This window comes from Bombyx mori, chromosome 10 (genome assembly GCF_030269925.1).
Source record: "Bombyx mori chromosome 10, ASM3026992v2".
NCBI lineage: Eukaryota > Metazoa > Arthropoda > Insecta > Lepidoptera > Bombycidae > Bombyx > Bombyx mori.
The window spans coordinates 14,884,394-14,911,855 of NC_085116.1; the positions used below are offsets into that span (position 1 = coordinate 14,884,394).

The 27,462-nt window shown below is 37.3% G+C and overlaps 1 protein-coding gene and 1 long non-coding RNA gene across 9 annotated transcripts in view; one reads left to right on the forward strand and one right to left on the reverse strand.

Moving 5' to 3' along the window:
* Positions 1-27,462, reverse strand: part of LOC101740438 (uncharacterized) — a 495,801-nt gene that overhangs the window by 13,560 nt on the left and 454,779 nt on the right. For all 8 annotated transcript variants that reach the window (XM_012693444.4, XM_004921632.5, XM_021353304.3 and 5 more), the window contains 5 exons: positions 23,054-23,144; positions 5,754-5,918; positions 976-1,138; positions 486-634; positions 65-194 (listed from right to left, as the gene is read on the reverse strand). In XM_012693444.4, the coding sequence (XP_012548898.1) occupies positions 65-194; positions 486-634; positions 976-1,138; positions 5,754-5,918; positions 23,054-23,144 (698 nt within the window). The remainder of the gene's footprint in view (positions 1-64; positions 195-485; positions 635-975; positions 1,139-5,753; positions 5,919-23,053; positions 23,145-27,462) is intronic.
* Positions 59-697, forward strand: LOC134199563 (uncharacterized). Its single transcript, XR_009974108.1, has 2 exons — positions 59-197; positions 513-697. It is a non-coding gene; the product is annotated as an uncharacterized LOC134199563 (long non-coding RNA).

Sequence of the window (27,462 nt, forward strand, 5' to 3'; positions counted from 1 at the left end):
TTTTTATATAACATATTAACCATAATTTAGTTAATATATTTGAAGAATTTGATGATGTAAATACCTTTTGCAGAGTCAGAACGAGGAGGAGGTACATTGAGGCTGAGAGTAGCAGGTCTGGCCGGTGGAGCCCAAAGTGTGGGATCCACGGCTGACAGCGCACGCGCCAGATTTGCTGGGGTTACTTCCAGACCCTGGTAGTAAATACAATTTACAAAGAGATTCAGTGAAGTACACAGTAGATTATTGTGATTAATGGTTAGATAATAAAAAAATATCTAATTTAATGACTAAAGGATTTATTACATACTGCTTAACTAAGGCAAGGGAAAGCTGTTGATGAAATTCTTTATATTTAAGTTCATTTCTTTGAATAATTTCAGACCATACACTGCAATGTGCAAGAACTTGTGACACTTATTGACTTTAATTTTTCAAAAATACTCATTAATAATTAACTAACACTAAGTCAAACTATTTCAAACCTTAAGTTCAGTCCATATATCGGCCAGGATCTGATGGCGTCGCTTGTCGTCGTGACTGAGGGGGTGGGGGTGCTGCACCGGAGGAGCGGGGGGTGGCGAGTCTCTGAATGAGACCAACGACCCACACGATCCGACGTCCACTAGGTGTACTGAAATATTTGTTCACAATGTGTTAGTGTCTAGCTGTATGATACAGAGTTCGAAAACCGCTATGTATTTCGTTGTACTTTTCACAAATTACTTTCATGTTATTATATTCATATATTAGACATAATTTCTCGACACCAGGATTAAATTTGCATAAATTATCTCTCCTAGTGTTTAGGCCACCGGTCCTACATAATTCAAGGCAAGTGACGCACTTATTCTTCCGATTTACAAAAGACAAATCACCTGATGTAACGATTAGTCACCGTCCACCCGAGGTCTCGATTGCATTACGGCGAATAAGTGAAGCGAAGCCATTCTGCGTTCGAAGCTAATTGATTACCTTGCAAGTCTCTCGGTGCCGGTGTAATGGGTGTAAGCGGAGTGGCGGGCGACGGACGCGGCACAGGGCGAAGTTGCCTCACCAGCAACGCACTTAAAGCTCTGTTCTGAGCTTCAAGCTCTCTGACGCGGGCCCTGGCGCATCCTAACTCCTCACGTATACTCTGAAAATACGATTATATTACGTTGACATTTTTTAAAACCCTTTCATCTTTATTGTATTAATTTATGGCTTAACCCAGGGGTTCCCAAACTAATTTGTATCTACTGCCCACTTTCTGGCTAAACTAATTCCTAGGATGACCCGAGATTGGCTGCGCGTAATAGCTATTTCGTTTTGCACATAATAAGGCCATTGAGTTTCTCGCCGGATTTTCTCAGTGGGACGCGACCTCAATCCGGGAATAGACTTAGAGAAGAAGAAATCTTGGTAAGGTAAGTGTTAGCAAGTTCTCTCAAGCTCAGCGCCGCTACTGACAAACCGGAAAACAGGAAGTCCCTGGTGATTAAGTCGAGAAAACAACATATAATAATTCAGAGTTTATCGGCAAAAATACATCAGAAAAAGGAAAAAAGATGCATGAATTTTTCTACACTTTTGGCATAGCTGGCAACACTAAAAATAATATGACATAAGGGGTTATTATAACATACATATGCCTACGAACATGGCGCTTGCAACAGCATTGGAATATCGGGAGCTCACAAAACTTTAAAATCGTGATATAAGTTATAAGACCCGTTAAACAATATGTAGTAATAAAAAGAAGTATGTGTCTGTCATTAATCAACATCATGTGTAGCTCCCTGCATCCATCCTCCAAAGTCCTACTTTGTCGGCTTCTCAATTTATCTCATTTATTTGATACGAGACGAAAAAAGACATGCAATATTCGTAGTCACTGTCTTTTTTTGGACAAAAACTGTGGTTTATAGCTTCTAGTTTCTGAAACTGGTCAATTTGTTTTAAGCTATTCTTTACGGTATTCTTGTTGATGTTTTAACATTTTATCTGATAAAGGCAGTTAATTACCAAACAAAGATAAAATGTTACAAGGATTTAAAACTTGTTTTCTTGTTTATGAGTCCAAAACTGTTTGAAGTTCGAGAATTTCTAGCTGTCTCTGCTTTAAAATCAAACCTTATAACAGCCCATCGTCGTGTATTAATTACGATACTGTTATCCAAGTATATATATTACGTAGCGGTTACGGAAATTTCCAGAAATTATATCTAACGAAAACTTTATCCTATTTGAGCCCAAGATTCCAAATAATCGCGTACATTTTAATTACACTTCATTAGTTAAATTAAATTCGAGTATGGTAATTGACGGGCGGTAATTACAAGGGGACGGTAGAAATGCTGGCAAGACCTTAAACTGGGTGTTGCCAAGTTTGAGACGTCTCCCTAAAAACGTGGTAAAGTTTATTAAAAGATTTCTCTTGAAGTTCGCAGAGTTAATTAATATCACGTAAATTTAGGAAACTCAGGGTTATGACATTAATTAAAGTGCTTTTGATTTTGACGTAATAAACCATCTTTGAGATACGTATATTCTATTAGTAAACAATTAAAATTACGATTTACGAAATTACGATACGATAAGAATTAAAATAATTATAAAACTGTTGAATGCATCGAAATATTTTATTTAATCAAATGCAGGTCTCGAGTTTTGGCCTCGGAATAATATTTATGCCATAGATAATAATACACATAAATTAGTTATAGATAGGCAAGTCAACCACTCAACAATTTTGTTTTACGGGCGTTGGCCACTAGATGGCTTCGCTTTGATTAGTTTCTCATTGCTCCAGTAGATGGCAGTAACATATTATTACCTACCCAATATTTTATTATTAATGAAGGATTTTGTAAATTTTCAAAACCACAAATTGATAAAATTTAATCAATTTGTCCATAATAAAAAAGACTTGTATGATTTATTATTTTTTTATTTAAACAACAATGAAATGCCTTAACTTTAACAACATATGTGTTTAGGGGCATCCGCTACAAGATGTCGCTAATTTCCGTACAAAAAATATTTGTTTTAAAGTATCGCAGTTTCAGGGCCCGGATTTATTCAAAATTGACAAGCATTATCACTTGTATGAAGAGCAGAGTCAGTTATGAATGATCATAAAACATTATCTCATTGAATTTTGACGGCTTCTATAATGTCTTATAGAGGGGTGATCGTTCGTCTCGTATCCGGTAATTACTCTATAAGATAATTTCAAAGCGCGCGCACACACATGCCACCACTTAGAGCCGAGCAAATGAAATTTCAATAAGCCTCTTCAAAGGGATGATCTATCAAATGATGACGTTGATTGCTTTATGATAATTACGCAAGTGACAACGGGGCGGGTGATAAACGTGTAGATGCGTTACCAATTATGTAAAATTGAAAATGAAGTTGATTGATTTCGTTTAGAGGTTAATATGTATTTTAATTTTAATCTTTTTCTTCTCTCATTTTTTTAAAATATATTTTAAGCTGTTTCTCTGATTGGTGATAGTAGAATGACCGTAATGTATGTTAAACAAATAAAAACAACAAACTTGCGCAACGATATTGCCGATCTTGCCAATACTGATTTAGATGAAAAATAGTGTTATGAATTCGGTTTTTTCCAAAGACAGTGTATCTTCCTGACTTAGACCTTCTGTTCTTCTTTATACAGGAAATCGTTTTGATTAACTTTACTGAAATTAATATTGCTAGAGGATCGCCAATGAAATAGCACAGTTACGAAATTTATAGTTTGAAAACTCTTCATTCCTAGTTCACCTAAAGCAACGAACAAAAGAACGTGTCCCAATTTGAAAGAAATATGTATGCGTGGTCGTTTTTCTAATGTACTCCATTTCAAAGAGCTTCCCCGTAATATATTACAAAAAATAGATCAGATGTCAAAAGTGGGTTACTGTGCTCGAATCTATGTCGAAAACAGATCAGTGATCGATGATGAAAGATGTTTGCCAAAACAAACGTTTCGGATTACATAATATTAAGTAATTGGTCGATAGAAGCAGGCCACCCACGTTTTGTGGGTCAATTGAAGAAAAATTCACGACTTTTGCAATTCAGTTAAACTAACAACTGTCGAACTTAGAGAGCGCAGACTAATGGATTCAAACGCAGACGGCGCCATCTTTATCTAGAAAGTTCGACCCAGTTCAAGCCGAAACTAAGGAAACATGGCGGCCACCCGCAAACTGAATTTAAACGCAAACATTCGCATTATCGTGCAGATTATACCCAGATTATAGTGGGCCAGAGCTACTGAAATTATTACGGTGCCAGCTAAGGCCAAAGTGTCCCATTTGGTACGATTTATGTGCGAATGTACCGTCGAATAATCCGTGGGCGCTGGATCCGGCCATGCTATAATTATGAGAAAACAATTTCCTGGATGCATCTTAATGTTCCTGTCGGATTAAGAGATATGGAAATTGGTTTTATTTTTTCATATATATTATTGCTTATGATGACGGTTTTTGTTGTTGTTTATTTTTAGTTTATATTTTCCTTTTAAGGATTAAGTTTGGGATTTGCGATGGACAATTGAACCCGCTACAAAGCTGCCGGCAACATTAGCTCCTAATTTTCTTGTTATACCGAAGCCGCAGATTATTTTACCAGGAGGTTCGCTTAAATACGCTTATGTTTTATCTGAAATACTTAGAGATAAGCCAGACTTAAGAGGGTTCACTTGGATGACCGTACAGGAAAGCATGTTCCCCAATGATCAGCCCCATTGGAAGACTCTTGTTCACGCTGAATAAAAAGGAGATCAACTATATACAGTCAAACCTGGGTAAGCGAGAACTGGATAAGTGAGAAAACTCTATAAGTGAGAGTAATAGCCAGGACCCGTCATTTTAAGCTCCCAAAACCTCTATTAGAGAGAAACAGAAACCTCTGTAAGAGAGAGTCGTTTTTCCCTCATGGACCTCCGTAAGTGAGACTGCTACTTATCTATACCTCTATAAGCGACAGTCGACCTTTATTTTAGGAGGAACAAATGAAAAAACAAATTACAAATTTAACATCTGCTATTTTATGACTCATTCTTAACTTTTGTGGACCTTCCTTCTATTGTTTTGAATTGTTTTCTCGTCAATATTGAACATATTCTATTTCGTGGAACTAAATAACGTTGTTATTTTATCGCATTCTTTCCGAATGGACACGTGTGCCTGTGTACCGTCCTGTTTGTCGGACTTACTCAGTTTATCGTTAATCAATTGCGAAGGAAAGTTCTGTTTTGCATCATGTCAAAACGGAAAATTAAAGTACTGTCATTAAGTGAATAGTGAATGCATTTGAATCCGGAAAATCACGAAATGAAATTCAGAGGGAGCATTAGCGAGAAACTCGGGTTAGTGAGAAACCTCTATAAGCGAGAATGAGATTGTGCTCCCTTGAACTCTCGCTTATCCAGGTTTGACTGTATATATATGTTTTTTTTATTGCTTCGATTGGTGGACGAGCTCACAGCCTACCTGGTCTTAAGTGGTTACTGGAGCTTATAGACATCTACAGCGTAAATGCGCCACCCAACTTGAGATATAAGTTCTAAGGTCTCAGTATAGTTACAACGGTTGCCGCACCCTTCAAACCGAAACGCATTACTGCTTCACGGCAGAAATAGGCGGGGTGGGGGTACCTATCCGTGCGGACTCACCAGAGGTCCTACCACCAGTAAGCAAGAGTTCCTACCACCAGTAAATCCTTTCTTCGTATATCCTCTAAAGGTATCTTACCTTCTGTGAGAGTAGTGCCCTAACGACCTGCTGTGCCACGTCATCGAGCTTTCTTTCGTGTTCATTAGCTTCGAGTCCTGCCGACAGCGCAGATAGCTGGCCACGGAGACGCTCGTTCTCTGTGCTCAACGTAGCCAGCTGACTCTGGTAGTGCGCCGCTGACGCCTGCGAACACGACACGGGAAAGTCTTCAATAATTGTGCACTGTTTTGATAGTAACGACTAATTTTATTTATTGCACAATGAGTGGACGATCTCACAGCCGACTTGGTGTTGAGCGGTTGCCGGTTCTAACGAAAATATCTTGAAAGATTTTATCCTATAAACAAAATTGGTTCAATATTTTTGTTTTTACATAATATTATGTTTTTTGTTTGTTTATTTATTTATGCAATTATATTTTCTTATAGGTATTTATAGAGAGGTGAAAAGTTATTTGTCTTAAGCGAGAATTCAATTCATACGCGACATTTATCTTTGTAATTAAATGTTCGTTTTATTTAGTATTAGTATCAACAATTCGATGTTTTTAACCGAACTTCAATTGTGTTTACACCATTCCAATAGCGGAAGATTTTTTTATTTATTTTCATGATATTTCTTTGCAAATTTTAAACATTACATGGCTATCCTGTAAAGTCGGTAGGCAGCGGCTTGGCTCTGCCCCTGGCATTGCTGAAGTCCATGGGCAACGGTAACCACTCACCATCAGGTGGGCCGTATGCTCGTCTGCCTACAAGGGCAACAAAAAAAAAAAAGTTGCAAGATGTCGCTTAAACCAAATAGATTTTCACTCCTCGATATAGACTTTACTAATGAAATAAGTTGTTATACATAAAGAAGTCCTTTATGTGCTTAGTACATTGAAATCTAAGTAAAAAAATATTGAAATATACGTACATAATTGCATCGTTATTCAAAATTTCATATAGGTACATACATAATATATAGAACGGCGTATTTGTAGATTACATAAATTGATTGTTGTTCACAAGGAGGGTGCTATTAGAAATGTCATTTAACATAGCTCTCCTGTAAAGTTGCAAAAATGTCTCTTAATCCAAACAGTCATTCACCCCTCGATTATACTACATACAACAAATTATTCCAAGCTAAAGGTTCCACGGTAGTCGAAATTCGACTACAATAATAAATTGGAATTGTATGTTTGTAATCACAATATTCGCCAAGGCTACACTATAAAAAATATTAATAAGACAAACAATATTTTTAGTCTATTCTCAATTTGACCACTGAACGTCAAGAACAAAAGTTCTACAATAAATAGTATGCATGCGTGTGTGCGTCAAATACATGGTATGTAGTGTGTGTAATGTTTTCTTTATTGATGTAATGTATCTTTTATGCGTTATTTTAAAAAAATATTAGCATTGTGCACTTCCTCTCTATATTCTGTATAAGTGTGGAAAATTTCATATACCTCCGTCCACGCAATTTTCGTAAAAAGGGATACAAAGTTTTAACTTCGCGTATTAATATATAGATACATTTGAGGTCATTAGGCATTTTGTCTTTGTTAATTATCGCTTCTGTCATTAGCAACGGCGTTACACAGATGAAAAAAAAAACCCGACTTATTTTTCGGTGCCATATTTTCGTCGATGGCACGTCATCATGTCATAGACACGGCTGTCATCAAAACAGCTTCATTTAAAAATACCCTAAAAAGGGCCCGTCATTCGCGCCCTTAATTATGGTCGCCCGTGGCTCTACAGCGAAAACACCAGAAATACCAGATCCGTGTCCTCTCGTATTTCAAACAACAATCAGCTTAACAAAACATTCTGTATGCTAGTTAAGGGGTCAACTAAAAGTGGTATAAGGTGAATTTTTACAAAGATATTATGAACGTTAGTGCAGCTAATTTTAGATTTTATGCCTATTCGAATAGAAGCTAAGTGGAACGACAAAAAATAAAATGGAAAATGTGTTTTCATTAGTCATCAAAAGCAGGAACACGTAGCTGACAAAGGCTGAATGTCTGTCAGTTTTGAACAACATTGCGTGAAAGGGTTGGACGCGCATCGCCCTATTCTATTTCTATAAATTTGATAGAAGTTATCTATATATTAATACGTGAAACAAAAACTTTGTACCACCCCTTTTTACGAAAATTGCGCGGACGGAGAAGTATGAAATTTACCACACTTATCGAGAATATAGAGAAGGAGTGCACAATGCTAATATATTTTTAAAGTTATGCATTAATAATAGATTTAATCAATAAAAAAACATTACACACATTACCGCGTATTTGATACACACACATGCATACCTATATATACTCTTTGTTTATTGTCAAACTTTTGTTATTGCTTAAAATCTGTGGTCAAATTGAGAATAGGTTAATAATGTTTGTCTTTAATATTATTTGTCTATAGTGTGATCTTCTGTGAATAAAGAAGTACCGTATAATAGTCTTTGACAATAGAACCTTAATAATGTTCAAACTTATAATTTCAATTCATTACGAGTATAGTCGAATTTCGACTACTGCGGGACCACTAGTATGTATTAATACACACACATTAAAAAAATTGAACTTACATAGATTCTCGTAGTACCTAATCAAATTACATTCAACTGAATATTCAAACTCAATAGGCATGTTCGTTAATGTTCCATTAATACCACTCTTATTGTAGCCATCATCAGTTTTGAATAAATTCGACGTAGTAAACACATTTACGGCTTGACCTTGTTTATATTTTAATAAATTTCCCTTAAAGTATTCCATATTCTGTGATATCGACTATCATGATTTGCATGGGCCTTGGTGACTTTCCATTCACAAATCCGTGAGCCTATTTCTAACAAAAATTTAGAAATTTATCATATTGTAATAGTATTTACATTGTTTAACTCCGTTAGATGTGCTTGTTTTTCTGTAATAAATAAATGAAGTACTTCGTTTGTATTAAATTTATCCGAAGTATTAATGTTGTTTGATAAATTCAATTATAAATTTTAATTAAAACTCCCGTGACTGACAGTTAGGATAAGATTAACGAGAGTTTATTACGATTTTAAATTGATTCGTGAAATCAATCGCTCGGGCGGCCATTTTGTTTTTTATTTTAGCGTAGGTACCGCTTCGAAATTTCGTAAAGGCGCAGATGGTACTGGAATGTAATTTACGATTGAAATGGATTCGTGTTATCGTTTATTTTAAAATTAATATTGTATTAATTATTGGAAGAGGTATAAGAGTAAGAATGTTACAGATTATTTTCCGATTAATTTACATATATGTCATTGGGCTTGTTAAGAATTAAATAAATACATTGCGTTTTGTTCAGTTTTCGTGAGTTGTAGACATAATTAAAAAAAAATACGGTTTCGAATACATGACAGTATCATGGTTATGGGTGACAACTACATACATAGTTGTTATACGTCAACATTTTAATATCGTGCTAATTACTGCGTTTTTCTATGAAAATTATTTGTCGACTTTTACTTTTCATTTAAATTAAATGAAATAATAATTAGACTTATAATATGGAATAAATATAGTTTTAATTATTGTTTAGATTAGTTTTATTAAATATCTGGTCCATTATATGCCATTATCAGTTTTGTAAGTAATCAAATCCAATGCAAACGCAGAGTCGTTAAGCCGTTTTGTGCCAGTAATGCTTTAATGCATCAAATTTCGTAATAAATCAAATTCAACCCCCATTTAGGGGCTAATAACAACAAAATAGCTTCCGTCTAATTACATTATTAGTAATGGAAATCGAATGTAAGACATAGAAGGCTTTTCTTCTTGCTCTAGTCTGTTATCTGCGAGAAAATCATCAATGCGAGTAAGCGCATCCGACAAATTGGATATATTCTTATAAGGTCAGTGATTGGCAAAAGCCTTACAAAATTGATGTACTCGTAATAATTACTTAACAGTTGTTTAAATGAGCGTTCGCATTCCCAATAGCATCAATATGCACAGTCATAAGATTAATTGTAGGAAAGTCGGCTACAAATGGATTAATCCAGATTATTTTGGCCGACAATGACGTGTCAAAATCGATTGTCAAAATTCTCAACTACATTTCGTTCGCTTTCAATTATTACGGTAATGGATTATATGTTGTTTTCTTGAGATGAAGATTTTGATTGATTAAATCGATTTTCTGTATTAGTCTCGTGAATCACATTATCTGCTATTTCGAACGTTTTCGTTATTAAGTACTTGTAATCTCTACCTCTTCTGAAATGACAGAGCATCTTGCATTGTTATTGGTTGCCGTTTTTGATGAGAATGTATTATTTTCGTCAAACGGTAGAAATTCGACCAAAATCATTGACATCTCAAGCTGTATTTTATGTAAAACTTTTTTTTGTCATTTTTTCTTGTACAAGTGCAAAGAAAAATTTTTTTTTTGGCAACACCAAATAATCAATAACTCGACTATAGTTAAGAAAAAAACGTGAACGTACTTGTTGTTACTGATGAGCTCATTGATAATACGTTATTAATTGGTTACCTCCACCATTGGAGGCTTGATGTCAGGAGTCTCGACTTGAGTCTTTTAGTTCATACAGGAGGTCTCTCCGTCCGTCATGACCGGAATGTACATATTACTGCTTCAAGGATGGTAGATCCAAGAGTGCGGTCTTACGATACGCGCTACTGTCGGGATATTTTATTAATTCTTCACACGATGCTATTCTTTCAGCGAGGTAGTTATTTGTGGACAAATTTGAATTATGTATTACTAACAAATTAATACCTACCTGCGCGCCGGTTGGAATAACGGCATTGTCGCATTTCTTGATAAGATTAACCTACACTTTCTTTATGCTACTCTTTAGGCTATGACAACTGGTTACTTATATATCCTACGATCTTGATATAGATAAGCCGCTTTTCATATAAAAGTTAACCCGCAGAATGCCTGTTTCAATCACAACCCTCGTTCTATTTCGCCGTGGTCCCAAGAATCGAAGCTAACAAAAGGGCACATTCAAAAACGCTGTCAGGCGGTGTCGACAACGCCCTTTTGTCGAAGTGATTATGTTTGTGGCAATAACTAGAATTAAACCGTTCTATCATCAATCAAGCCTCGTGCAGCGAAAAACGATTAGTAATTTTTTTGGTCACGCGCATTTTAATTAAGATTCATTGTCTTAATTAAAATGCGTTAGGAAAAGTTGTTGTAAGTAGTTGTAACTATACTGAGACCTTAAAACTCATATCTCAAGATGGGCGGCGGCATTTAGGTACGTTTTAGATATCTATTGGCTCCGGTAACCACTTAATACCAGGTAGGCTGTGAGCTTGTTCACCCATCAATGCAATAAATTTTTGTTATTATCGTACAGTGTACGCGCAGCCCTGACAGAACACTAGATTCCTTGCATTTAACGAATCTTAATCGTGTGATATTCCGAGCAGTGTTTTTTTTAATGACCAATGTTATTCGGTTGGGTTCTTTTTAATTCGCATCATTACTCTACTAAACACTTAAAATGAGCTGGGGTAATACAAAAAGGTCGTCTATTCGTAGTTAATATCGGAAATTCTCTTTTTTTAAAAGGGATTTTATGACCTGGTAACTATGACCTTAGGTCATATCTTATTTTAATTTATATTCTTATTTTTATTTTTATGAAAAATGATAATAATATGGAATAAAATTTAATGAAGATGATTAATTTGAGACATTAATCAACTGAGATGAAATGAAATGAAGTGATATGAGATGATATGGGATGAAATATAATCTCAGTAAAATGGTGGTTATTTACTGAGACTTTTTCAGAGGGCTTTTTGGAGGATCCCGAGAAGCTAAGTCCAGCGGCTTTGTTTCTTTTTCCCACACTTGTGCATTTTCTCAGATATTAAACAGTTAATAAACCACCGCTATTACACATTTAAACCTGAAGAAACACTAAATAGACAAAATAAAACAAATCACACAAAACTTCACTCCTCGCGTTCCCGCCAAAAAGTCTCGGAAATTCTAAATTTCACCCGGGTGCAGATAATGTTAAATTATAACCTGTTACTAATTGAAATATACTAACTAATATTATTGAATTCAACCTCCATAATTTCGTAACATCGACCATAAATTCTGATACGGCTATAACCCGATCAATTATGCAAGACATCAGAAGCGGCAGCAGTTAATAGATCCTGCCGGCGTCCAATTTAGCCGGATTATCTTATCGAGAAGTTACTCGTGCTGGATGATAGCAATAACAGAGGTCTTACTATCGTATCCATTGTAATGCGAGAATTAATCGTTCAAAGCATAGGTGTTTTTTGGTAAACCTTAAAAATATCTTTTGCTGGTAAATTCTGCGAAGCATTGCTCTTGGTGGGGATAGTTAGTATTAACAAATTCTTTCAGGTTGAGCTCATGGGCTCATGTAGCTGTCGGCAAGAGGCTGGAATAGCCTTTTAGGTTACCATCGATGAGGTAGGGAAAAAAGTATAGATGCGATATACCTAGTCAGGTCATAAATTCTGTTACATGTGTAATGTAAAATAATTGAAACAAGTTTATTCATTATGTAACCATTCATATACCAAAATGAACTTAACAAAACATAGATTCTTATGACACTAAAGTTTATTCAAAATGACCTCCGTGATTTTGAATACAGCCTTCAATCTGCGTGGCCAGTCGTCTACGACCATCTACGAACGAGGTCCATGTCAATATCGGCGGCTGCCTTAATCAAGGATGTCTTGAGTGACTCCAAATTGGGATGAGGGTTTGAGCACGCCTTTTCCTCCAAGTGTTGCCATATCTTGTAATCTAACGGATTCAAATCTGGACTGGAGGAGGGCCAGTCTTCGTGCCGGATGAAGTCGATTTCACGCGCCGCCAGCCAGTCTTGTGTGCTCTGCGCTCTATGAGCTGGCGCCGAATCTTGTTGGAATACCCAGTGCCTGTTGTTGAACATGGTATGAGAAACAGGTTCCACAAGGTTCGTCAGGACTGTATTTTGATACACAACTGCATTCGTTTTTACACCTTTCTCACAAAAATGTACTTCTGTTAAGCCCCAATAAGAAACTCCCAACCATACCATGAGCGAGGATGGAAAATGACCTCGTTGGACACGCGGAATACGGTTGCTCGCTTCTTCACTACAGTGTGCGTACACCTTATCATTTTGTTTGTTGTAGCTCTCTTCTACGGTAAAAATTTTTTCATCCGAAAAAAGAATTTCCCGATATTTTTTTCCCGCGTACCGCTTCAACAAAGCGCGGCATCTCTTCAGTCTCAGGTCCATTAGACGAGCATTCAAACGATGTCCTGTTTTTCTTCGATATGCCCGAAGCCCTAAGTCTTCATTTAACACCCTTTTCACCGTGGTTCTGCTTAACCCCATCTGAAGGGCCAACAGTTTCTGCTTACGTTTGGGATTTCTTTGAATTCGCGCCTTCACAGCTTTTATCACTGCTGGAGTCCTAACAGACCGACGGCGACCACTTCTTGACCTGTCATCTACACTAGAGTCTTCATTGTATCGTTTGATGGTACGATAAACGAATCTTTTGGTTATATTAAAATTTTTCAGTATGTTAAAAATTTTAATTGGCGCGTAACCGCAACGATGCAACGCAATAACTGCAACACGGTCTTCTTTAAGCGTCCACTCCATATTTAAAAATGAGTAAAATTCTAAAAGTAAACCCTTTTTATTTTCATGAACAATTCGAAATTCGAATTCAATAAACTTTTTTGTGGCCAGCATTCTAAAAGAAAAGTTTTTACTGTGTGACAATACTTATGACCTGACTAGTTATAATGAGACTTCATAATATTTGCTTCTTTAAGGTTGACTGCAAACTATTTCTTTCATAAACTTGAAAATCTCAAACGTCTCAACTCAAAAGTTGATGAGACCGATCCAGCCCTTACATTATTTGTTGTTTATTGGTTACAAAGATTCATTAGTACTACGGCGTGAATCACGCAGACAAGGTGGAAGAATCAATTTAATTGGTATAGCTTCGCGACGGGAACAGGTACGACAATATGATATTGACACACATCATAACATATTATTATCTTCATTTTTCGCGTGGCCTTTTATTTTATTTGGTTCTTGACTGAAATTTAAATTAGTGTTGACGAAAATTTTGCAGCTTAACTTCTATTTGAGAACTGGGTTTTATACTGCTGGAAATTAAAGATAAATAACAGCAGTGAGTGCGTCGTGAGTTTTCTTCTTTCTATACCTAATTGTTGAGGGTTTAAGGGGTTAAGAATCAGTAGATAAGCTTACGGGGTCAATTTCAGAGAACTGTTAAGACTGACCTTAGCAAGAGCAGTGTTTCGCTGAATCTAACACGGGATTAGAATCGCGACCCACTGAGAAGATCCGGTGAGAATTTTAATGGGTAACGTAATTTGCGTTTTCACGCTTAGCAGTGCATTTCACGCCGGATCCAACGAAGTATCGTCTCGTATAAAACACTGGAAACGATCTAATTGGTTTCGTTAGCGCACAACTATGCGGGCCGCAAGCCCAGTCGCGATATTGGGTAACGTAATTACTGTGATACTCTTTGCCCACCCCTAGCTCTGAATCGTGATGAATAACTCCGTAGGTACGCGATTTTAAACCGCCGTATTTCGGCTCGAGCGTCCCGAATAGTTTGAATTTTGCTTGTGGAATGTTTTGTTGCTAAATATTTTCTTACGGTACGTAATCTGCGTTGTTTGATTATCGGAGTAGTCTCGTCTTGCTTGTTATGTATTCGTGTATTACCTAATATTTATACGTATTACCTAGTATTTACACGAATTACCTAGTTTTATGTATATCAGCTAATATTCACACGTATTACCTAGTATTTAGCCATGCACTTATTGAAAAATCAATATCATTTTGCATACGGTCAGGTATTAAAACGACCATAAATGCGAACAAGATGCCGGCGAGATCACTTATGAGGGTCGTGGTCTCGTTAGCGGTAATAGGAAAGCGTTTTCAATATTTCTATTGCTGTCTGCTCCTTCGAGGGTATGAAAAGGGCAAATGCAGTTCCTCCTGAATATTTATATATATGTGCAAAAAAAGTATAAATATCATTTTGGTATACCACTGTTTCGTTGTTAATACATAATCTTCTTTGTACATGAATAGGTTAACTATGCCCGTGTAATGCTTAGTTTTTATTTTGTTTAACATATTTCATGTTTCTTATAGATACTTCCGAGCTGTCTTAATACAGCTCATACATACATCTTAATACATACATAAATAATAACCTATGCCTGCCTATTTCTGCCGTGAACCAGTAATGCGTTTCAGTTTGAAGGGTAACTTACTTGAGACCTTAGAACTTATATCTCAAGGTGGGTGGCGCATTTACGTTGTGGATGTCTATGGGCTCCAGTAACCACTTAACACCAGGTGGGCTGTGAGCTCGTCCACCCATATAAGCAATAAAAAAAAACAATTAAAATATTAACGCGCGCTTAAAAGAGTTTAAATTAAAGTTTAGGTAGATAGTAGGGATGAGAGTGTTTTCTTATTACCCGTGTATATCCACGAAGGAAACATAATATGTTTGTTAATAATTTTCTTTGTAGTTTATAAGTTTGCTAATGTTTACTAATGGTAGCGGGCACATTGTAATTCCTTACGAGTAAATACGTATAGTAAGTAAGTAAGTAAGTATCCAGTTCCAGTTTGAAGGGTACGACAGCTGATTAATATAATCTATTGAGACTGCGACCTCATGTTTCAAGATGATGCCCATGGGCTCGGTAACCACTAAATAGAAGCTGGTTCAGTCATTTTTGCAATAATAAGCTGTGCCGGCTGAATTTTTTTTTAATTGCCTTTGTAGGCAGAAGAACATATGGCCCACCTGATGGTAAGTGTTCACCGTCACTCATGGACGTCAGCAATGCCAGGGGCAGAGCCAAGCCGCTGCCTACCAAAAAGTTTGTTAGTTAGCTTACCATGCATTTAGTAAGGTTGCAATGTATAGAGCCATTATGAAGTAAGTCAGTTGCACATAACTCGTCTAGAAGTAATAAAGTCGCATTAAATACGGTACCGCTATTAAGTGATAACCAAGTAAATCAGTTCAGCAGAAGTGTACAGTATCTAATAATAAATAAATAAATAGCGTACATCCTTTTTTTATGAAGGAACTATTTACTGGTTACCCGAAGGTCTTTCCAGTTTCACCAAGACAGGTGGGCGAGTAACGGCTCAGCCAGGAGGGGTGGGATTTGCTAACAGCTGCCCGAGCGCCTCCGAAAGAGACCTAACAGCTCAAGGGCGGCTGCTTCACGAATGCATCTACTACCGGATCGGAATCGCGACCCGCTGAGAAGATCCGGCGAGAAACTCAGCGAGCTGATTGTATGGGTTAGGTTGCACGTCGAACTCTTTGCCGAGTTCGACGAGAACGGTTACTTGAGTCCCTAAAGCTGCCTCAAGTGTTAGAGCCGAAGGTACCTAATGCAAGAGTTACTGGATCTGATGGATCCGTAAAGACAAGCGTACATCCATGAACTTACTCTGGTATACAAATTATAACTAAAACATACGCTAAACTGGTGACCCCAATTTGATTTAAGCACGCAACTTGATGGGCCAAATATAACCTGATTTTCCACTTGAACATAAGAAAGAAAGTGAGGACTGTTAATATATAGTGTTCACAAAATACAAAATGATTTAATAATATACGTTATAACCTCCGCTTCCACTTACATACATGAAACATAGTGAAATGCATAATAATATGTATTTAGTTTTTCTTTCTTAAATATTCAATATGTTTACAATATTCGTTTACAAATAACGAAACCGAATAACACGCAAACGCAATTAGCGCAAATTCGACATGCGCGCCGCTCACGAGGGTCTGTAGGAACAGATAAACGATGCACCCTATTATGACCAGGGCTATAGTGATGGGGTATATGTTGAAAATATGAATATCGAAGTGTTGCACTGATAAATATCGATTTTAAAATGGTGCGAATACAAAATATGAATCGCCTTTGATCAGATCTATTGGTTATACGTATGTATATATTTAATGGGACAGTTGAGATGGGGCACAAGGAATCCAAGTCGTGCGTTGTCAATCATAGAAAGCCAAATGTCTTTTGACGTGACAACGTCTTATAATTCGATGGAGCCGGCTGCACGCGCGAAAAAACATGACTCATTGAGGCGTTCCATTTAAGGCTTGAAGTGCAAGCGAGAGCGCGCAACGAGCGACAAAGAGGCACAATCGGCCTCCGCGTTCGGCAGTGTTCGACATCTGTCTATCTCCTACTTGAGTGAGTGATGCATCCGCGTGGACAGTTGCTATACAATAATACATTTACATGTTTTCGTCAAGTATGAAGTTCAGTGAAAAGTGAATGTGGTGTCAATTGTCCATACAAAATATCTATGAAACAAATAAAATTAAAATTTTCTTTTGAAAAATTAAATCATTCCATCAGTATTTTCTTATGACGTTGTCACGTTCAACTATCGTTAGTAAACCGACTTTACAGACAACCGATTTTTTCGTGAGTGCAGCCGGCTCCATCGAATCATAAGATGTTGTCACGTCAAAAAAAATTAACTGATTTTCAGGCACTCGATAAATGGATAAGAATTACGAAAACAGTAATGACGCAGTAGAGTACAGAACAAAACAGTAATAATACCTTATAGTAATATAATAAACACAATTAGAACGTTACTAGGACTGGCTTTGAAGACGATCTCATATAGCAACCCCGTTGTAACGTACATGGCGCAAGATATAAGCTTATTTGAAATCTAACTTATTAGTGGATCTAGCATTAATCAGGACGACGCATTCAAGTCGACTTGTTTGTTTTTCACTACCTATTCGCTAGTAGCTTAGGGGGCTATTCCAGCTACGCTCGGACGGGTAGGTGAGCTGAGAGAATTTGCTAACACTAGCCATAGCAAGAGTAGTTCTTCACAGAATCTACTACCGGATCGGAATCACGACCCACTGAAGAAGAAGATTCGGCGAGAAACTCAGTGGGCTGAGTTTATCAGATAGTTCACTCGTCGAACCTCTTTATCGTAATCGACGAGTTCGAGGAGGACGGTGACCGGTGCTTGAGGGGTCTAAAAGCACATCTGTGTTTTGGAATTGTTGAAAAGTTCCATTAATTTGAGATCCGTTCGAAATTTCTCTTGAACGAAACGAGAACCTTGAAAAACAAAGAACGATCAGCGGAACTATTAATCAGTATCGATTTTTACCGGCCATCCCTATTCGTGCCCTCGGTAACTGCGCCCTTGCACTTCGGAAGGGTGAAGCTGAATTATTGTTTAGAGGGGCTGCACGGGGGTGCGAGGGGGCAGTCTTTTAAACCGGGAAACCCCAGCTATTGTGCATAGCCGATTTCCCGGTATACGCCATTTTAATGTCCTGCCGTGAGTTGAAAATGTGGCTAGTTTGCGGTATAATGTAGAAGAAGCAGCGGTATGGGAAATACAGCTGCCTCGAAGGCTGAGTTTTGTCACGAGCAAACATTAATAAATTAAGATCTTTTTTGTTTATGTACAGATTTGATTCCAATCGTGAAGTGATTAATGGTTATTAGAAACAAATTTCCGTCCCATCGTTTCTTTAAAATATATGATATATTTCACGAGATAAATAGTTCAGTTTGCTTTGGATTGAGACACTGAAATTGAACTATTTCTTACGAATTGATTAATAGTCTATCAAAGGATACCGCGTCGTTTTAATTTATAACTTCATAGATGTTCGACAAAGAAAAATGTGGTTAATAATTAGTTGGAATATGTATATTAATAACGCCTTTTGTATAAAGTTCATGACTACACATGGAGTTTTTTGTTTGAAGTTCAGTCTGGTATTGATATCCTACGCAGTTTAATCACGTCGCAGACTATAGTTAACACAATAACTAATTACAACCGTATCCCTTTTAAAAATGAATATTCATTTAAAAAAGTGAAATTTTAAATCTCTCATAACTTGGACCACACTATACCATTTCAATGTGTTTGTCATTTTTCTCGTAGATATTAGCCGCGACGTGCCTGTGTGAGTTCAGGGCTGTGCCTCTATCAGGGAAACTTCTTATTGTTGCTAGTCCTGAAAGGGTCTCAAGTGTCATGCCATGATGGTCTTTTGTCGAACAAAAAAGTTTTTAGAGTTTAATTAGGTACCTAGTTTTAAAAGTATGGCCTCAAGCGGTGTTTTAAGAAGTGGCAATGGAAAGTGAAATGTTGAAATGCTAGAAAAAGAATTTTCATCAATAATTTGCGAAATTATTTTTGATTGATTTTTACCATATCTATAAAAGAATGACATAATAACCCTATTATGGATATATTATGTGCGTATGTGGTAAACGAGTATCTCAACATCTATATACAAATAAAACGTACACATAGTCACACAAGGCCGTAACATAACTGAAGTATTAAACTATCAGCTATCTGTCAGACCATCGTTTAGGAGTTATTACGGAGGGCGTTTTGGGCCCTCTGAGGGCTCGTTGCTCTGTCATTTACGAGTAACGAGAGTTTAGCTGGCCGAAGATGCATCGTACTGATAGATTGATCGACTACAATTTCGACCTGTCAAGGTTTTTTTTTCGAGAAGGTATTTGTGGGAATATTTTCCATTCGGGCAAACGGCATTTAGCGCAGGGTAGTTGCTATTAACATTACAATTTTCTTGATTGATAACACATTTAATACTAAAACAGCATGTGGCGGTAGCCATCACAGAGAATGACATATTTGACAGATTTCTGAGTCTCGCTTACGACATTTTCAAGATAAACTTGGATATATAAAAGTTCCGAATAACAATATAATTAACCCACAAACACAGTCCACTGAGTTTCTCGCCGGATCTTCTCAGTGGGTCGCGTTTCCGATCAGGTGGTAGATTCTGCGAAGCACGGCTATTGCTAGAGTTTGTGTTAGCAACGTCGTCAGGTTTGAGCCCCGTGAGCTCACTTACTAGTTAAGGTTACGCTGGAATAGCCTCTCAAGGCTATCAACAAATGTAGGAAAAAAAATCGGTACGTCGGTCTACCGATCAACATCACTCGCTCGGTGGAAGATCTTCCCTTTTATCGTATACCCCCAAAAGCAAAATAGTTCTCAGCCGTCATTATATATTTATCAATGAAAATCGTCTCCTTTCATTGACCTCTCAAATATAATTTTCGTTCAAAGCTAACATCAATTAATGGGGGGCGTCTGAAAATGCTAGAGAAATTAGAGGAAACAAGCTTCATTCCCTTCAGCCGGCCGTTTGGAGACATTAAAGACCATTTATCGAGTTGGCGGGGGACACGCGATCATTTTTGGATTATGACTGCCCCCGTAGATAGCGGAATTAATTTACGAAATCGCCAATTTATTCTGAACTGTGTCGTTGTAATATTTTTTAGTAATATTCTTGATGTAGGGCTCATAGTAGTTTGGGATCGCTCTAACTGGACGTTCTTTGAGGGATTATGGTCGGTGCACCGTGTTTGAAGGGGGATCGAGATGTTTTTGCTTAATTAGTGGAGCAAGTGCTTTGCGACGATAAGTTTTGGGTATAGCGAGTATACTTGGCTATTTATTATTTATTTACATTATGTTAGCATTTTGATAAAACAAATCTACGATTATAATATTATTAGATTTCCTGTTGATTAGTTTATTACTACGTTTTCTATTCATTAATTTTATTAGATTTTTCCTACACATTTTCAGAACTAGTCACGTTGTGATAAATACCCAACTATATGTCTTACAGGCTTATCCAATTTCTGATCAGTATAAGTTATTTTAAAATTTCTAATTAATTAAAATACAAGAATTTTTGTTATTTATACATAACATACCTACTATTAAAAATATTTTAATAGTATGTTATTTTTGGCAAATATATGTCCGTAGCGAAGATTAATGTTACTAATGTGTTGAAATGACACTGGAGACTTCAAAATCATAGAACTTATTTTGGATTTAGATAATTAATATTTTCCTTTAGAATTGTGGTATCGAAATTATCTAAAATTATATTTGTGAGATTCCTTTCTTATCTACATCGAAGTATTAGTGACCTGGCTTGAGTTTAATAGTAGAGAAAACGTGTGTCATTCATGCAGGGCCTTTTCAAATAATGTATTTTGAATAGTACTTAGTTGTAACAGATTATTAAAGAATAACATATTGTCATCATTTCTAAATGAACAATTGACTCAAATGTAGCCATCGTTATCTCGCAAAAATGTCTGACGGGAAAACCGAAATACGAGATGCAATATTAGAAATGGGGGCTCAAACACAATAGACTCCAGGTAAGGGATATCATCGAAAAAGTGACGGGAAATGGAAAAATCAAAATTCACATCCTCTATTCAAGAGTCACTGATAGGCGTGTCGCTGTGTTAGGGACGATACAATGCCCGTAGGTACATTCTGTTGGAAGAGATTCGGATATTTTTAATGTTTTTATTTTTGGAATTCGTTGATGTGGACTATTTTTTTACACTTCAACGCTCCACGTTTTGGCACGGGTAAAAAGTCTGGTTTAAAATGAAATAAAATGTCGCTCAATCTATACATATGACTAAAATTGGAGTGTCTATTTGTAATATTGAAATAGCTTCTTTTTAGTACATGCATATGAATATATATACGGTACATACACCAAAATAACATTTTTTACAATTTTTGTCTGTCTGTTTGTTCCGGCTAATCTCTGGAACGGCTGGACCGATTTTGGCGGGACTTTCACTGATAGGTAGCTGATGATATAAGGAGTAACTAAGGCTACTTTTTTTAGACTAGCTTCGCCTGGCGGTACGACAATAACCGTGGGTAACATTGCGGGACTCAGCTATCAATAATAACGTTTAATGTTTCCGAAGCGAAGCGAGGGCGGGTCGCTAGTCCACAATATAGCGAAATAATATTGTTTCAAAAGAATTACAGAAAGTGATCTAAATTATCTAAAGTCCGATAATGATCCAACCAAGTTAAGAGTTGACACGAAAATCGTAACGAAAGAGTTAGAGTGCGAGTAATTAAAATTGTTCTGTGGCTATTTAAAACAGAGCGAGAAATTTAAGATATCGCAAACAAATTGTGAGATTGTTAGAAACAACAGTAAACCTTATTTCCTAAGTAGCAGAGGCGTTTACATTGTATTATAAAGCAAACCCAATTTTGTGAAAAGAATTTCTTTCAAGAATGATGAAATATTTCGGAAATTTGTATTCGATTTTATACGAAAGTCTTTATTAACGTGCCCATCGACCAGTTACTGAAGATACTCGAAGTAATCTTTTTATAACGACTGTTCATGTCAAGTTATTATGGACATTCTTGATAGGCAGCCCCGCGTGAATTTTTAATTTCGGACTTGAATATTTCGTTGAGTTTTAATTTTTACATTATTATTAAGATAGGCAGACATTAGATCGGATAATGCAATGGTAATGCAGAAAGAAGGTGGCAAATAAAATAATTTACAAATGACTCAAGAAACGACAATGAAGTGGTCACAATGGTTTTTGAGTCCGCGCGGGTAGGTACCACGACCCCGCCTATTTCTGCCGTGAAGCAGTAATGCGATTCGGTTTGTAGGGCGGAGCAGCCGTTGTAACTATACTGAGATTTTAGAACTTACATCTCAAGGTGGGTGGCGAATTTACGTTGTAGATGTCTATGGGCTCCAGTAACCACTTAACACCAGGTGGGCTGTGAGCTCGTCCATCCATCTAAGCAATAAAAAAAAGTGTGTGTGTCCGCTCCGACGCACGACTGGAGTTTACTGGATATAAAAAATTAAACGAAACAATACGAGAAATAGTTCTATATTACGACAACACGATACACTACAGATTATTAACAAATTAACGAGACACAAAACAAACGACTAACAAATATATGAAAATACAATAATGAGAGAAACGCGCGATCAGTACGAGGCTTTGTGGCGGACTGCCGGCGCAGCAGCCCGGCGTCACCTGCGATAACGCATTTCGTGTGACATGCGCAATCAGGCGCATAACGCATTTCGTGTGACATGCTAGTACGATTTTGGTCCCCATAATTTTCATACCCCGGGCCTATATATGTAAATCGATTCTAAAGGAGTAAACTCCAAAAAACTAATTATTGTCTCCTTATTCTATACAACTAAGAGCAATGACGTTCTATGTTGTCAAGTCCCGCGGTTCTAGTGGAAGACGCCAGAACGAAGACATCAATGACGCTAAGGTATAAGAAAATGCTAAACAGATTTTGAAGAGTGCACCAACCTCCAGGGCTGATGATAAAGACGCCTTCTCCTGCTTCAAAGTCTCCACGCGGCTCTTGTATTGTAGCAGCGATCTGACTGTCTCCTCCATCCTGAAACAAGGAAACGATCATTGTAACGCTTTCGAAATACGTACTCAACAAATGTTAACAATTGACTTCCACGGTGAAGGAATAACATCTATCTATATACCTAGTCAGGTCATAAATTCTGTCACATGTTTAATGTAAAATAATTGAAACAAGTTTATTCATTATGTAACCATTCATATACCAAAATGAACTTAACAAAACATAGATTCTTATGACACTAAAGTTTACTCAAAATGACCTCCGTGATTTTGAATACAGGCCTACAATCTGCGCGGCCAGTCATCTATCGCAGCACGAACGAGGTCCATGTCAATATCGGCGGCTGCCTTAATCAAGGATGTCTTGAGTGACTCCAAATTGGGATGATGGGCTTTGAGCACGCCTTTTCCTCCAAGTGTTGTCATATCTTGTAATCTAACGGATTCAAATCTGGACTGGAGGAAGGCCAGTCTTCGTGCCGGATGAAGTCAATTTCACGCGCCGCCACCCAGTCTTGTGTGCTCTTCGCTCTATGAGCTGGCGCCGAATCTTGTTGGAATACCCAGTGCCTGTTATTGAACATGGTATGAGAAACGGGTTCCACAAGGTTCGTTAGGACTGAATTTTGATACACAACTGCATTCGTTTTTACACCTTTCTCACAAAAATGTACCTCTGTTAAGCCCCAATAAGAAACTCCCAACCATACCATGAGCGAGGACGGAAAATGATCTCGTTGGACACGCGGAATACGGTTGCTCGCTTCTTCACTACTGTGTGCGTACACCTTATCATTTTGTTTGTTGTAGCTCTCCTCTACGGTAAAAATTTTTTCATCCGAAAAAAGAATTTCCCGATATTTTTTTCCCGCGTACCGCTTCAACAAAGCGCGGTATCTCTTCAGTCTCAGGTCCATTAGACGAGCATTCAAACGATGTCCTGTTTTTCTTCGATATGCCCGAAGCCCAAAGTCTTCATTTAACACCCTTTTCATCGTGGTTCTGCTTAACCCCATCTGAAGGGACAACAGTTTCTGCTTACGTTTGGGATTTCTTTGAATTCGCGCCTTCACAGCTTTTATCACTGCTGGAGTCCTAACAGACCGAGGGCGACCACTTCTTGACCTGTCATCTACACTAGAGTCTTCATTGTATCGTTTGATGGTACGCAAAACGAATCTTTTGGTTATATTCAAATTTTTCAGTATGTTAAAAATTTGAATTGGCGCGTGGCAACGATGCAACGCAATAACTGCAACACGGTCTTCTTTAAGCGTCCACTCCATATTTAAAAATGAGTAAAATTCTAAAAGTATACATTTTTATTTTCATGAACAATTCGAAATTCGAATTCAATAAACTTTTTTGTGGCCAGCATTCTAAAAGAAAAGTTTTTACTGTGTCACAATACTTATGACCTGACTAGGTATTACTGGGTTACGTATTAGAATAGGACAAATTAAGTTTTCTTCTTTTGTAAACGTACCAACACAGTTTTAGCGTTCATTTCGTCGCCACTTCATTAGCGCGGATCGTCAGACACACGTCCGTAACGGGACCGTCACGACAAATGACGCGTTACGAGACCGTTTTTGTCGTGGCTGTTGTTTGTGTTCGTTGTTGATGCTGTACTTTTGTTTAATAATTGAATCAAAAAGTGACACGCGCTTCATTTCGGAATGTCAGTGTTGTTTTTTTTTTTTTTTAATTTTTTTTATTTATTTGTTCGTTAGTGCAAAGGGAAATTTAGAGAAAAGAGTGTGTGTATTAAAAAAATGCGGTAGTGTCAAAATACGTTGTATATATATAGTTTAAAATTCTTTTATTTCTCATCAATGAACATTAAAATACGTCAAAATAAAAAATACGTTTCATACCTGAAAAATAATTCGAAGATAAACGAAACGCAAAAATGATTCAACAACAATTTTATATGCCGAAATTAATCAGGCGAATTTTAAAAATTTAATGCTTAATTTCTCCCCGCTTCTTTACAGACCGATCGGCTTATGAGATAATTCTCTGTACAAAAACCCTCTTCAGGCCGAACCGCTTCATCCCTTTTTAATTATTAATATGCTGCTCGTGGCATGAATTGTGGCATTAAAATAAAACGGTTGCTTGGTGATTATTTCACGGAAATCTGAATCGCATCGCGCATTTTGGCGAGCACGTGGAACGTTGGTCTGCCGTAATCGAGTCGTATGATGACAGTATTTCCAGTAATGCACTAGATTGGCCTAAACTAGACTACACTGAATAGGTGATGCTCTGAAGTTAGCTCTTTTTTCTTCTTTTTTTTTATTGCTTATATGGGTGGACCACTGCCCTACTATACCTATTTCAGCCGTGAAGCAGTAATGCGTTTCGGTTTGAAGGGTGGAGCAGCCGTTGTAACTATACTTGAGACCTTAGAACTTATATCTCAAAGTGGGTGGCGCATTTACGTTGTGGATGTCTATAGTTCCGGTAACCACTTAACACCAGGTGGGCCGTGAGCTCATCCACCAACCTAAGCAATAAAAAAAACCTAATGCCTAAAGCCTTAGACTAGACACGATCTTCAGAAACCAAAAAGAAACAGGATAATATTTGTACCCACCCATGAAGTTTGGGTACTTTCTATTTCAATTGAATACAGATGACCACATCGCATAATTGGTTGTGGTTTGTGTGGTAGTCTGGTAGCTAATGGACATCAGCCACACCATTGCCTGCTGAAGGCCCATCGCTTGCGAATCTAGGAGAATTTTCTTACATTTGCTGTCTAAGAATTAGCAAACGCTGAGCAATATTTTAAGGAATCACGTTGAATAGAGCTGAAGCCATGCTATTCTAATCAAATGATAAGACGCTTTGATCCTTCATACTCTTTAATTAAGACGAATTATTCTCATTGTTAAATCGGCTCTGACGTTCGTTCAGTGAATGCGAATGAAAACTGAATGCTTTCTTCAAACGAGATATCGATTGAACGAAACTTTTTCAATAGCGCTCCGTAATTCCTGAATTTTGAATAATTCGTTCATGAAATCAAAAGAGACTTCGTGATTAGATTTTTTCGTTTTTTTTTCCTATCTAAGCTGATGGTCTAGAGCAGTGATTCTCAACCACTGTTAAGCGGCACTTTTGTGTGCCGCCAAATTTCAAAAGTATGCCGCCAAATTTTGCGAATATATAATAATGTTAATATTATTAAATTATATAATTTTAAAAGAAACATATTTTAAATATGAATATATATTAAAATCCACAAAAAAAAAATAGTATATTTTAGTTTATTTCGTATATTAAAATTTTTTGATAAACTATTTATGCAGTGTGTTGTAGTAAGTAAATATTTTTTATCTTTTTTTTTGTGTGCCGCCAAATTTTGAAATCGTTAAATATGTGCCGCAACAAAAAAAAGGTTGAGAATCACTGGTCTAGAGAGACCATATCAGCGTAACCTTAACTAGTAGGTGAGCTTACGGGGCTCAAACCTGACGATGTTACTAACACGAACCCTAGCAAGAGCCGTGCTTCGCAGAATCTACCGCCGGATCGGAAACGCGACCCACTGAGAAGATCCGGCGAGAAACTCAGTGGGCTGTGTCTGTGGGTTAATTTACTCGCCGAGCACTTCGTCGCAAGCGACGAGTTCGACGAGAACGATGACCAGTGCTTGGGGTACCTAAACGCACCGTTAGTGGATCGGGAGGATCCGAAATGACGTGACGCTTCTCGGCTGATGTAGTGTTACTATAGAATTACGAATCAACAATTGTTTACAAAGGTGAGTCGTCAACGTTTCGGATAACAAAGATTACTAATTACTCTAATTATCAGATATGATAATCTATATTTTACTTGCTCCTGCACGGCTGGAAATGTAATGCATTCTATGTTTTGTTACCTGTTATGTATTGTTACCGGGCCTCATAGACATCTATAACGTAAATGTCGCCACCCACCTTGAGACACGAGTTCTAAGATCTCTTTTAACAATACAACGGCTGTCTCGCTCTTCAAACCGAAACTTATTACTGCTTCACGGCCGAAATAGGCACGGCGGTGGTACTTATTGGTGGTTTTTTACTGGTGGTAGGACCTCTTGTTAGTCCGCGCGGGTAGGTACCACCACCCTGCCTATTTCTGCCGTGAAGCAGCAATGCGTTTCGGTGAAGGGTAGGGAAGCCGTTGTAACTATACTGAGATTTTAGAACTATATCTCAAGGTGGGTGGCGCATTTACGTTGTAGATGTCTATGGGCTCCAGTAAACACTTAACGCCAGGTGGGCTGTGAGCTCGTCCACCCATCTAACCAATGCAAAAAAAAACCTACCCGTGAGGACTCACAA